Source organism: Selaginella moellendorffii, unplaced genomic scaffold, assembly GCF_000143415.4.
Source record: "Selaginella moellendorffii unplaced genomic scaffold, v1.0 SELMOscaffold_120, whole genome shotgun sequence".
Lineage (NCBI taxonomy): Eukaryota > Viridiplantae > Streptophyta > Lycopodiopsida > Selaginellales > Selaginellaceae > Selaginella > Selaginella moellendorffii.
This window is the reverse complement of record NW_003314381.1, coordinates 170,499-184,602: the sequence shown is the minus strand read 5'-3', so window position 1 is coordinate 184,602 and position 14,104 is coordinate 170,499. Positions and strand designations below refer to the sequence as shown.

The 14,104-nt window shown below is 45.0% G+C and overlaps 2 protein-coding genes and 1 pseudogene across 2 annotated transcripts; 1 reads left to right on the top strand and 2 right to left on the bottom strand.

The window, feature by feature from the left end:
• Nucleotides 1-54: 54 nt before the first annotated feature.
• LOC9639630 (microbial Terpene synthase-like protein 1) lies at nucleotides 55-1,707 on the bottom strand. The gene is made up of 3 exons (XM_024665267.1): nucleotides 1,550-1,707; nucleotides 1,370-1,445; nucleotides 55-1,161 (listed from the first exon to the last, which is right to left on the bottom strand). Exons 1-3 carry the CDS (start codon nucleotides 1,705-1,707, stop codon nucleotides 55-57), a joined length of 1,341 nt encoding a protein of 446 aa, XP_024521035.1.
• A 5,618-nt stretch (nucleotides 1,708-7,325) lies between these two features.
• On the top strand, nucleotides 7,326-7,863 carry LOC9639599 (annotated as a pseudogene).
• A 74-nt stretch (nucleotides 7,864-7,937) lies between these two features.
• On the bottom strand, nucleotides 7,938-8,984 carry LOC9639629 (microbial Terpene synthase-like protein 1). The gene has a single exon (XM_024665266.1). It carries the CDS (start codon nucleotides 8,982-8,984, stop codon nucleotides 7,938-7,940), a length of 1,047 nt encoding a protein of 348 aa, XP_024521034.1.
• Nucleotides 8,985-14,104: the final 5,120 nt, after the last annotated feature.

Below are 14,104 nucleotides of genomic sequence, written 5' to 3'. Positions count from 1 at the left end.
TCACCAGTATCAGTTTTATTTTAAGCACCAGCTTCTAATGCAAGTAGAAGCAAACTAGAACTCCAAGGTACCATATTTCTCAGCTGGTGAAACCCATCCCACCCCATGATATCTCGCAGAGAGCCAGCTAAACTCTATATTTCCAGCCATGAAATACTCCAAGCCTTGCACATACCCCATGACATTTCCCTTGTTCAAGTCCTTGTTTGAGAGAACCTTCTGTTTGATGTCAGCAAACTCTTTCTCCAAATCCTGAACCATTTGTGCAACTTTCTCCATTGCCTCGTTTAAGCCACAGTTGCTACTGTAACCAACCAGTGCCACAGAATTGAGGTACTGTTTACAAGCCCATTCCTTTTTGAAGGACAGCATGTCATTGGCTAGGAACGTATGGCGATTTGCAATCGCTTCCAGCGTTTGAATATGGGGATCGTCTAGCACTCCTTCCTCTTCCAGCCCAAAATTATTAAGGAAGTCTATTGCCACCATGCAAGGGATAACCCCAGCCGTTACCTCCCTCATCCACATATAAATCTCAAAGTTGGGAACCAGTGTCTTGTGAAGCCAACTTGATTCCACCTCAAACATGTCGAGAACATCAACCATGGATTTCGAAAACCGGGTCCTATGTCCAGGATTCATGAAACCCTTTAGATCAGTGTAGACATCGTTAAGCATCCCCATTTGCCGCAGAAGGCCTTTACTTTCCACCAGAGTTATGGCTTGATCATAGTCGTTTTTGAAGATGAGCTTGTATGCAAGTGTGGCATTCTTCAGGTCCGAGACAGGGACAGAGGGATTGTCCATAAAATCATCTGCAAGATACAACCAGCACAAGAATTTTGCCATGGGACGCAGTCTCTCTGAAGAAATGGCCTGGTATGCCAAGCCTGCAAGTTTTCCCAGCTTGCTCTGAATGGCAAACTGAGCCTTGTGATCAGTGAGATCATGCGAGTTCAAAAAATCCATACACCATTTGTCAATTTCAGCATCCAACTTTGCATCATAAGCAGGATTCAAATCAACATGATAAGAGCTGTGCGGTGGTATGTAAAAGCTTTTGGCGCCCTCAAAAATGCTAAGGATAGAGGAGGCTCCCATGATGGATCTTCTTCTATGTTTCTCCAGGGCTGTGTAAGCTATATAATGCCTGGGTAGCACCTGCCAAGAAATACACAAGGAGAAAGATCTATTGGTAATATTCACTGAATAAAATTATTATTAACTCATTAAAAAGTTAATAAAATTATCACAAGACAAAAAAGTATTTCAAAGGAAGAATTTCAAGCAAAACTCTTTACTTCTGAAAAGCAAAGTCAGACAAAATCTCTTAATTTTTATGATAGAACCAAAAAAGCAAGTGTGTTGCCCTTTGGCCATCCTCAAAGATGCGCATAGGGTTCAAAGCTTTGTTTTTCCGCGAGTGCTGCTGTTGCTCGCGAGCCCTAGAATTTATCAAACTGTCAAAATTTGCTTGACATGGCTTTGGTGTTTTGTTCCTTGCAGATCATAGCCCTGAATGCCGTCCGGCTTGGGCTCGGGAGTTTACATTGTCTGCAGGTTCCCTTTGACGATATCAATCTCCGTTTCAGAGTACATTGAGTTAAGAACCCATGGCGTCCAAAACACCACCGCCAGAGCTCCTCCAACCCAGTGATGTAAGCCTTTCGCAAAGAGGGTGTTGCGGCAATCCACGAGGACTTCCATGTTTACGCCCACGTAGCCCATGTGATGCGCGAGGAAGAATTTCAGACAAAACTCTTTGGTCACTTGGTTGTAGACAAAATAGACTCTTAATTTCAGGTTTAGAATCTCAAGTGTATGTGATGTTGGGTCTCCCTAATTAAAGTACTCTTTGGCCAGTTCAAACACCTCGTCAAAGATGTCCTTTTCAGCGAGCAAAGCAGGCCCAAGCCGGGCTATGATCTGTAAGCCTGGGAAACAAAGCAGCAGCAGCCTGTAGAAGCAAGCAGTACCAACAAATTATGAGTGCATTGCTGAAGTTTTAAGATGCAAAGTTGAAGTTGTTGCTCCAGTTCTACGTGTTGAAGAACCTGGTTCCACTTGGTTATCCTTGAAAATAATGTTATGGGGATATACCAGTAGCATCATTTAGAGTTCTTACAGTACATTGTCTCTTTTTGTCTCTATTATGTCTCACTCTTGTCATCCAGGAGTGAACATCTGGCTCCTTTTTGCTACTTCACTTTCCAGCTGAAGCACAATTACGTTAGAGGAGCTATTATGGGGGGGGGGGCATTCAGGCTGACTTTTAGTGGTGGAAGAGGCCCTTATATACCCTAACCTCCGAGACTAGCCCATCAGCAGCTTGAGTCCGGGGGGTGGGTGTGGGTGGGGAGCAATCTAGCAATGCCTTTCCTACTTATTGTGATGTATGGCTGCAATGTCTTAGATCATGTCTTTGGGATGTGGTATAGGGATGTTGGCAATGCATAGCTCTAGACATCATGCACAGTTCCTCTAGAGCTAGCCACTTTCACCACATTTGCCCAATAGGGAGGTCGTGAGGCGAATGTTGCCCACTGGATTAAGTAGAAGGCTTTACAATGCTATGCCTCCACCTTTTGTTTTTTGTGGCCATGAGGAGTCATTTGTGGCTTTTGTGCATCAATTAGGCATTAAAAGTGTGCTTGCTGGCTGAAAAACCTTCTCTCTTAGCTGTTGCCAGTGTGGGCATGTACTGCCCCACCTCAACTTATGAGAACATAGTAGTAGAGCATTCTCAGGACATCAAGAAGCAGTGGATGTATAAAAATGAAGTGCTATGTTGCTTCTGGCACTTGAGTGGGTCATGCACTATGGTCCACAACAGTGAGTAGAAAACCTAATGTCTTTATACTACCCCCACATTAAATCTCCATAGTTTATGTAGTTTTTGTGGAACACATGTTAAAGGCTATGATTTTTGAGGCCCCTCTTTTTTCCTTTGTTTGCCACTTTCTAGCCAATTAAGCTTTCTACCATGAGTTTCTTTTTATGTGAAGGTGCCCAGTGTGCTCCTAAAGTGCGACCACCTACTTTAGCTTTAAATATGTTGCCAACATTTGCTAGACTTGCTAGGGAAGCCTTTTAAGGAGGTGTTCAAAAAAAACTTCTATTCTTGGAAGGGAAATCAAATGTGGTGCTTTTGGCTCAGGTGGAGTGGAATCCATGAAAAGATGGTTAATACTCTGTATATTGACTTATTGAAATTAGGTAGAATTAAATAAGAGCTAATACAATAGAAGTGGAATGTAACTTAACTATGGCTAAGGCAAAAGTGGTTAAAAAGGCAAAGTAAATTGATAAATTGGAGAAGAAAAATTATGGCTTGCAATTTAGTATCGAAACTATTTTCCCAATTACAATGAATGATAAAGACAAATCACTAAAAGATGGGTAAGACAAGGCATAAATGAGCAAAAACAAATATTAAATTGCTTATAAAGATGGAGCTTTCGGTCAAACAAGAACTAATGGATAAAGAATCTTTGTATAAGGAGGATTCCAATGAAAAAACTTCCAAATATGAATTTAAAAGTGAAAAAATTCTAAATATGAATCTGGAGGTGTGCTCATTGCTTGATTAAATGCTTTGGAAGGGCAAATAATATAGGTTAATGCCCTACTAAAGACCCTTATACACAAGTTAAAACATGATGAGAAAAATGGAGAAAAAATAAAAGATTGCAAATATTAACAATGTAAAAAGCAAGGAATTTATTGAGGTGGAAGGAAAAGGTTGAGTAAATGTTTGTCCCACAAGAAATTCCAAAGTACAAATCCAAGCTTTCACCAGTCTTTAAAGGAGTTAATAACTATAAAGTGGTGGAAGATTAATTCTACGATATAAAGGTTGAGTGTTCAAAATCATATATGGAAAATTATGTTAAGTCTTAGTGGAAAATAACAAATGTTAATGAAGGACCAATGGCTATTTAGGAAGTGATGAAAGCAAAGATTAATATTTCCCACTCTACATTTAAAAGATGAACTAAGTAAATTGAAACAAACATGAACTGAGGCTTACTTGGTTTTTGTTTACCTCAAGTGCCCAGAAACATGCATTGATTGCTTATTGATTTGGTAAAGAGAATATTTCTTAGATTGCACAAACTTGAAATTTTTTAAATTTCACAAACTTGGGAATTCCTTGAATTACAACTTATGAACATGGAAGGTATGGAGCATTGTCATGGGGCAGCTTCGATGCAGTGCTCATCTTCCCAATCCTCCTCTTCTCCTCCCCTCCTCCATCACCTTGCTTACATTTGTGGATTGATTCGGCTATGGTTTAGAATGGAGCATCTTAGAGTATGATTGAGGCAACAGTAGAAAGCAGCAAGTAGCAGCAACAGTGGGGCAAGCATCAACACTAGCAATAGCGGTGGTAGCAAGGAGCAGCACCAGCACCAGTAGCAACACCAACAGCAGTGGCCGTGACAAGCAAAGCAGTATTGGTAGTAAGCAACAGCACTAGTAGCACCAGCAGTGGCAAAGAGCAAGACCAACAGCAACAGCAGTAGGGGCAGCAACAGTAGTGGCAACAATATGCAATAGTGGCATTGATGGCAAGCAAGAAATAGCACCAACAGCAACAGTGGGCGCAAGCAAGCAGCAACACCAACAATGACAGCAGTAGCAAGAAAAAGCAGCAACAACAACAAGTATAAACACTAGTAGCACCAATGGCAAGGGCAGCAAGAAGCAGGAGCAGTGGATAGCAAGCAGCGGTGGCAGCAATTTGCAGTAGTAGTAACAACCAAGGGAGCAACCGGCCAAGCTTTAACACTAGTAGCAATTAGTTAGCAGCAATAAGATCGTGCCTATCAAGTAGTAGCTGAATCATGCCTGACAGCCCTACTCTTTCTAGGCCAGTGAGCTTAGTAGCAGCAATAAGCAAGAGGTGCAACAGCAACTAGAAGCACCAACAAGTAGTAGCACCAACAACACATATCTAGTAAGATATTTATAGTATTTTTTTCTAATTACTTTCATATCTAACCAAAGTGCTTAATTTGTCTTCAGGATGGCCACTACTTCAAGTGATCATGATAAAACCAAAGATCACCTATATCAAGCCAGGAATACTTCATCATGAGTATATGAGTATGATAAAAGTAAGAAGAAAGGCCAAAGCTATAGGGGACTTGTTTGACATCACTTGCAAGGATGATTCATATACAAAAGCATTGATCATTAATAGCTTTCTAGTGTGCCACAACAAAGTGATTTGCCCAATAATTAGTCTACTAGAAAATTTTTTGACAAGCAACTCTAAGAAGAAAATGTGCGTCAACATTCATCAATCACCTCAACTAATGAAGAAAGCACGTTCATGTGATCATCTAGTTGCAAAGAGAGCAATTCTTTCCATGATCATTGGTGGTGACAACATTCCAAACACTACTCTTGCAAATGTTCTTGGGATTTATAGAAGAAACCTACCAGCTGCATGAGCAAGGAGGAAGATGATAAGGATCATAACTTGTAGATAGGCACTAGATGGTCATAAGCAAAGGAGTGATTGAGTACCGCAATTGACAAAGGGCCTGGTGGAGAATTTTTGGGCTACAGGTAGTCATGTATCATCTAAGAAGGACATTTGTTTCAAGTGAATCAAGAGAATACACAGACAGATAGTTGTAAAACTGGATAAATAAACCCTTAAATTGTACACTTAATGTTTATCTCTTCCATATGATCCAAGATATGAAAACAATGGAAATTGGCAAACTTCTGAAATTGCAGGTGAGGAACATGGAGACAATTCCAATAAATCCTCCATTAAATTGAGAAAACCTTTGACAGCCTTGCCAAAGAGCCGCATGGAAGTGTTCTTTGGCAAGCAAAAACAATAGCGCATTTTGCCACCCCTCGACATCACCTATACCTTCCAGGAGAGTTTTGTTGCCAATACGCACGCTCCATCATAAACAAGCGCAATGCCACCTTTGAAGTTTATAAGATTCATGGCACGCTGAAACATCTCAAGAACAAGCAAGTAAATTCTGTTCAAGGACCTATAAACCTAGAAAAACTATGCTTGGCCTTTTAGCTCTACAAAAGCTATCCTTCATTTTAGGTTTGGGATTACGATGAAGCGACAGCGGCCGAGGGGAAAGCCGGGGAGCAACTCTGAGGTGATGTTTGTATATGTTAGCGAATCTCTCATGAACTTGTGTGCACGTCGAGGATGACAGGATGCAATCACTCCGTGATCCAATCGTGCTAATGAGAGGCATGGCAGACAGTCAGTTTTGGGTTTCCACGGACAACTATCGTAAGAGGCGGAAAGCGATGAATGATCTTCCGTGGTCACATAAGTGCTCACACGATGATGAGCCCATTCGTAGAGGAGATAGTGTGCTGGCTCCCGTGTTCACTATTGTAGACGACGCTCACCATTCTAGCGCAGATGAAGAGGAGCAACCACAAGCCAACCTCATGAGCTTCGTTGTCGTGTTTGCCCCAGGAGAGGGCAGCGGCGGCAAAGAGCTAGTGCAGCTTCACGCAAAGTCTACCGGAGCGGTGACCATTGCTCTGGTTTTTCCAAGTCCTTGCGCTCTTGTCTACGACCACCAAGGCGAGGAGCTACTTGCGCTCGAGTCACCAATATCGATCGACGTGGGAGCGTTCGTTCCTCGCCTACCGGGTTTCAGGCTCATCTTGTCGCAGCTGTGCGGTCGAAGATGGGAGATCGGGGCTCTGACCCTCGGCAAGAGAATGGCGCGACTCGTGCAAGCCATTACGGAGTCGGACTTGGAAACTGCGTACGCAGCCATAGATCTTGTAGACAGCTTGAACATGCTGGTCCCAGGTGAGAACAGAGAGGCCCCGCTGCTTGCAGCAGTGAAGCGGCACCATCGACTGGGTGCTTCTGCTGCTGGTGATGGATTTGTCCAGTATCTTTTGGAAAACGGGGCAGACCCAGACTTTCCATCGCCGGATGAGATTTTTCACTGGTCACGTAACATTTCTTTCTTGTCACAACCTTTACATTGTCACTCGTATGGTTGGTTCTCTTTCAACCGAACTGCTTGCTCTGCTATCAGGTAAGTTCCTTGGTTTATCAGCTTGGCTTTTTTTCTAATCGAAAACAAATACAGAGGCTAGAGTTCCTTGGCGATGGCGTCCTGGACTTCCTTGTATCCCGCCACCTCTTCGAGACTCATCCAGGATTACCTCCAGGAACACTCACTGACTTGCGGTCTGCAGCCGTGAACAACAAATGGTTTGCTCGGCTGGTTGTGAGGCACGGCTTACATCAGCATCTTCAGCATGGCCCGGTGGAACTTGACTGCGAGATCCGAAAGTTCGTGTAAAACGTGAAGGAAAAACCAGACGCTTCATGCTTCGAAGACTTGTCGGCCCCAAAGGTACGTAGACATCTTCCGGTGGTCTTCTCTCTCTTTTCTCAGGTGCTTGGAGACTTACTTGAAAGGGTGCCATCTTTGTAGACACTAACTTCGATTTGGAGAAGTTGTGGAGAGTGGTGCTGCCTTTGTTATCGCCTTTGGTCACTCCAGCGACGCTGCGTTTCCATCCTGTGCGCATTCTTATGGAGCTTTGCGCGAGAAAAGGCATGAAAGTCAGTTTCTTCCGGACAGAGGCGACCACGACTGAAGTAAGGGTGACTTTTGGAGAAGAATCACTTGTGGAAACTTCGCAGGAGAAGCCGAGGAAGTCTGCAAAGATAGACGCGGCACTGAAGATGCTTGCCAGTCTCCAAGTAAGCTCTGGAAATATCTAACGCAGTTCTCTCTATTTTTTTTCCTAGACTTGTGGTGCTAAGCTTTTGTTGTATCAAAAAGTAAATGTCTAGTACGGAAAGAAAAAAGTAGAGAAAGAAATGAAAATATATTACTCAACAGTTGTATGAGAAATTCAAAATATTATTGTTCATACTCACCAATTGTATGAGTATCAGTTTTATTTTAAGCACCAGCTTCTAATGCAAGTAGAAGCAAACTAGAACTCCAAGGTACCATATTTCTCAGCTGGTGAAACCCATCCCACCCCATGATATCTCGCAGAGAGCCTATATTTCCAGCCATAAAATACTCCAAGCCTTGCACATACCCCATGACATTTCCCTTGTTCAAGTCCTTGTTTGACAGAACCTTTTGTTTGATGTCAGCAAACTCTTTCTCCAAATCCTGAACCATTTGTGCAACTTTCTCCATTGCCTCGTGTAAGCCACAGTTGCTACTGTAACCAACCAGTGCCACAGAATTGAGGTACATGTCGCAAGCCCATTCCTTTTTGAAGGAGACCATGTCATTGGCTAGGTACGTGTGGCGATTTGCAATCACTTCCAGCCTTTGAATGTTGGGATGGTCTAGCACATCATCTTCCAGCCCAAAATTATTAAGGAAGTCTATTGCCACCATGCAAGGGATAACCCCAGCCGTTACGTTATAAATCTCAAAGTTGGGAACCAGTTTCTTGTGAAGCCAACTTGATTCCACCTCAAACATGTCGAGCACATCAATCATGGATTTCGAAAACCGGGTCCTATGTCCAGGATTCATGAAACCCTTTAGATCAGTGTAGACATCGTTAAGCATCCCCATTTGCCGCAGAAGGTCTTTACTTTCCACCAGCGTTATGGCTTGATCATAGTCGTTTTTGAAGATGAGCTTGTATGCAAGTGTGGCATTCTTCAGGTCAGAGACAGGGACAGAGGGATTGTCCATAAAATCATCTGCAAGAAACAACCAGCACAAGAATTTTGCCATGGGACGCAGTCTCTCTGAAGAAATGGCCTGGTATGCCAAGCCTGCAAGTTTTCCCAGCTTGCTCTGAATGGCAAACTGAGTCTTGTGATCAGTGAGATCGTGCAGGTTCAAAAAATCCATACACCATTTGTCAATTTCAGCATCCAATTTTGCAGGATTCAAATCAACATGATAAGAGCTGTGCGGTGGTATGTAAAAGCTTTTGGCGCCCTCAAAAATGCTAAGGATAGAGGAGGGTCCCATGATGGATCTTCTTCTATGTTTTTCCAGGGCTGTGTAAGCTATATAATGCCCGGGTATGACTGACTATTCAAGTCTTTCTGCACCCGCCAAGAAATATACAAGGAGAAGGATCTATTGGTAATATTCACTGAATAAAATTATTATTAACTCATTAAAAAGTTAGAAATATTTCAAAGGAAGAATTTCAGGCAAAACTCTTTACTTTTGAAAAGCAAAGTCTTAATTTTTATGATAACAGAACCAAGAAAAGTGTGTTGGGTCTTCATAATTAAAGAACTCTTTGGCCATCGTCAAAGATGCCGAGCCCAAGCCGGACGGCATTCAGGGCTATGATCTGCAAGGAACAAAACACCAAAGCCATGTCTCAACGAAAATACCCACTGCAGCAAATTTTGACAGTTTGATAAATTCTAGGGCTCGCGAGCAACAGCGACAGCACTCGCAGAAAAACAAAGCTTTGAACCCTATGCGGAGTTTACATTGTCTGCAGGTTCCCTTTGACGATATCAATCTCCGTTTCAGAGTACATTGAGTTAAGAACCAAAATTTCGTCCACCTCATGGCGTCCAAAACACCACCGCCAGAGCTCCTCCAAGGCTGTGCCCAGTGATGTAAGGCCTTTCGCAAAGAGGGTGTTGCGGCAATCCATGAGAACTTCCATGTTTACTCCCACGTTGCCCATGTGATGCGCGAGGAGCTCTTGCTTGGTGTAGGCGCTGCTGCAAAAAATATATTTCAGAGGAAGAATTTCAGACAAAACTCTTTGGTCACTTGGTTGTAGACAAAATAAACTCTTAGGTTTAGAATCTCAAGTGTATGTGATGTTGGGTCTCCCTAATTAAAGTACTCTTTGGCCAGTTCAAACACCTCGTCAAAGATGTCCTTTTCAGCGAGCAAAGCAGGCCCAAGCCGGACAAGTAATTGACCGGGCTATGATCTGTAAGCTTGGTAAACAGAGCAGCAGCAGCCTGTAGAGATCCAGCCAAGAAAGCAGTACCAACAAATTATGAGTGCATTGCACCTGTGTCCTTGAAGTTGTTGCTCCAGTTCCACTTGGTTACAGTACATTGTCTCTTATCGTCTCTATTATGTCTCTCACTCTTGTCATTTGGGAGTGAACATCTGGCTCGTTTTTGCTACTTGACTTTCCAACTGAAGCACAATTAGGTTAGAGGAGCTATTCCCTTCGGGATTAGGGGGATGGGGAGGTGCGCACCGGGCAATCTAGGAGAGGCAATCTGGCAATGTCTCTCCTCTACTTACTGTGATGCATGGCTGCAGCCAATGTCTTAGATCATGGGGTGTTGGCAATGCATAGTTGAAGACATGCACAATTCCTCTAGAGCCAGCCACTTTCACCACATTTGCCCAATAGGGAGGTCGTGAGGCAAATGTTGAGAAGGCCTTACAGTGCTATGCCTCCACCTTTTTTTGTGGTCATCAGGAGTCATTTTGTGGCTTTTGTGCATCAATTAGGCATTAAAAGTGTGCATGCTAGCTGAAAAACCTTCTCTCTTAGCTGTTCCCAGTGTGGGCATGTACTACCCCATCTCAACTTATGAGAACATAGTAGTAGAGCATTCTCAGGACATCAAGAACTAGATGTACAAAGTGTGAGACACAAAATCCTTAGGCCCCAAAGTGGAGCCGAAAGGGTGCTACGTGGTAGTGGCTGAAGCGAAAGCTAAATGAATGTAACACGTTTGGACTAAAAGCTCCGACTTGAAAGGTTGAGAGCGGGAGTGGAACTCCCAAAAATGGGCTCGAGGAACAAGCACGAAGTGAGCAATAAGCGAGGCTCCAAAAAAGGACCCGAGTTGGAGTCCGAGATGGAGTCCAAGATGGAGTCCGAGATGAACCCAAGTTGGAGTCTGAGGTGGAGTCCGAGATGGAGTCCGAGATGGACCAGAGTTGGAGTCCGAGATGGAGTCCGAGACAAAGTCCGAGATGGACCGAGACGAAGTTCGAGATGGAGTCCGAGATGGACCGAGACGGAGTCCGAGATGGAGTTCAAGAGGGATCCGAGATGGACCCGAGATGGAGTCCGAGATGGACCCAAGATGGAGTCTGAGATGGAGTCCGAGATGGACCGAGACGAAGTCCGAGATGGAGTCCGAGATGGACCCGAGATGGAATCCGAAATGGAGTCCGAGAAGGACCCGAGATGGAGTCTGAGGTTGAGACCGAGACTGAGACCGGGACCGAGACTGAGATCAGGACCGAGACCGAGACCAAGGCTGAGGCCGAGACCGAGCCCGAGCCCAAGTCTGAGTCCGAGTCCAAGTCCGAGTTCGAGTCTAAGAGGGTGAAAGCCCAAAGCGTTCGTCTCCCAGACCCTGGGGGGTTTGGTGAACTCCAAAAGTATAGTAATGGGGAGGACTGCAATGGAGCCAGTTTGGCCAGGAAAGGCTAGTTTGGCCCAGGAAGGCTGTACCTAGTGTTGGGTGATGAGCTGCCCACTAGGAAGTCCAAGACTAAAGTGAATATGGATCGACAAGCGGGGTAGCTTGGTGAAGTGTTCAAGAGCCAGCTCTAGTTCCCCTGGGAGATCGACTGGCTGATGCTCCCAGTCCAAGTGTGGTTGGCACTACCTACTTGGATACCTGGCGTGGCTCAATGGAACCTTGCTCTAAGCCCATGGCTAGAGCACCTAAAGGCAGAAGGCGGGGAGAGTACCCACAAGGCTCGCGTAAGGCCGCGGTGTTCCTGTCAAGACCCCTGACAAGATCAAGATTGGAAAATGCAAAAAGACAAAGAGAAAAGCTAGTGGAAACAAAGAAAAGGCCTTAGACTGGCGTTGATTCAGATTGTGGAGAAATGGAACAAGGCTAACCTATATATATTATAGGTTGATGAAGCTCCACCACTCTTGGATCGAGGACGGCCTAAATACAGCTGAGGTCGAGGAGGCGCCACATCATCATCAGGAATGTGGCTTGAGACTCAGGAATCGGGAAGTGTCTCGAGAGTCAGGAATAGGAAAGTGTCTCGAGAGTCAGGAATAGGGAAGTGTCTCGAGAGTCAGGAATGTGGTTTGCAGGTCAGGAATCTAGCGAGAGTCAGGAATGTGGCAAGAATTGGGGGATTCCTGACAGCACCCCCTCCTCAAGAACGAGTGGAACGAGGATGTGAACAAGAACGAAGAGGAGGATGAGATGAGCGGCGAGGGATGGGAGATGGAGAAAAAGAATGAGGACTGGGACGAGAAGGATAGCGGTGGTGGAAGTCCTGAACAAGGTCAGGAGAATGAAGCAGGTTGTCTGCAGGTTCCCAAGTGCGTTCCTCAGGTTCGTAACCCTTCCAGTCCACCAGATAGTAGAGTTTAGACCGTGAAATCTTGGAATCAGGGATGTCCTGAACCTCGTACTCAGACCCATCCTCGAGCTGCACTGGTGGAGGCGGAGGAATGACCCGATTTGGAATAGGACTGGGAATATAAGGCTCAAGGAGAGAGGAGTGAAAAACGGGGTGAATTTGATATGAGGAGGGAAGTGCAAGGCGATAAGTGACAGGATTAATGATGGCAGTGATAGGGAAAGGACCAAGGCATTTAAAATTGAGTTTTGGGCAGGGCCTGGTGGTGGAGATATTTCGTTTGAGGAGCCAGACGTTATCCCCGATATTGTAAGGGGGACAATCCTGACGATGGACATTGGCAAATGTTTTGTGAGATTCCTGAGCACGATGGAGGTGGAAGGAGATGGAGTTGTGGGTTTCCTGGAGGTTGGAGATAAATGCCTCAGAGCGGGGATTTGAACGAGAGGATTCAGATGGAGAAGGAAGTGAGAGATTGAATCGGGGATTTCGGCCAGAGTTCGCAAAGAAGGGGGAAACTCGAAGAGAGGAGTGAACAGCGTTGTTATAGGAGAACTCAGCAAGGGGAAGGATATCGAACCAGTTATCCTGATGATAGTTGATGAAGCACCTCAAGAATTGTTCAAACGTCTGAATCATTCACTCGGACTGCCCATCAGTTTGAGGATGATATGCCGAAGAGAGGTTGGCCTTCACTCCAAGCAGCTGCAAAAACTGTTGCCAAAAATGAGAGATGAACTGAGGCCCCCGATCCGAAACCACATCTGTAGGAATCCCATGAAGTCGGAAAATTTCCCTGAATACCAGTTTTGCCATGTCCTCGCCTGAAAACTCCTTGGTACATGGCAAGAAGTGCGCCATCTTTGTGAAGCGATCCACCACGACTAAAATGCTGTTGAAGCCTCCAGAACTCGGAAGATCACTCAAGAAATCCATGGAGATGGATTCCCAAGGACCTGAAGGGACCGGAAGGGAATGAAGCAAACCTGAAGGAAGGTGGCGAGGTACCTTATTCCGGGCACAAGTGTCACAGGAGGTAACAAAAGCTTTGATGTAGTCGTCCATGTGAGGCCACCAAAAGTCCCGTGCAACTAGCTCATAGGTTTTCGCAATGCCGAAGTGACTAGTAGTCGGGCTATCGTGGCATGCCATCAGGACCAACCTTCGAGCATCACCTTCAGGAACGTAAAGCTGCTCCCCACGGTACAATAAGCCATCTAAGAACTCGAATTCGTCAAATCGCCGGCAGTCGGGAGTCACTGGGTGTCCAGCCTGAAGATGGGGGAAAATGTCGCTAGCGAGATCATCGGATTGAAGATCATTTCTGATTGCATCCATCAAGGAGGAGTCCTGAGGGGCCAGGGAAATTGCCATAACTTGAAGCCGATCAGGACCGAGGATAACTTGATCCTGTTGATCGAAGGCAGGATTACCAGGCATGAGACTGAGATAGGAGTGCCTTGAAAGAGCATCAGGAAGGCCTTGAAACTTTCCAGGTCTGTACTTGATAACAAAGTCAAACCGACTCAGGAATTGTGCCCACCTTGCTTGACGACGGCTTAAAACTCGGGAAGTGGCAAAGTACTCGAGATTTTTGTGATCTGTCCAGACTATTGTTTGATGGCTCGCCCCCTCCAAGAAACGGCGCCACTCTCCAAAGGAATCCACGATGGCAAGGAGCTCCTTGTCGTGGATTTCGTAATTGATCTCCGCAGGCTGGAATTTCCGAGAATGGAAAGCGACCGGATGAAGTTCGTGATCCGCTCCGAGTTGAGACAGCACAGCACCAATGGCAAAGTCAGAGG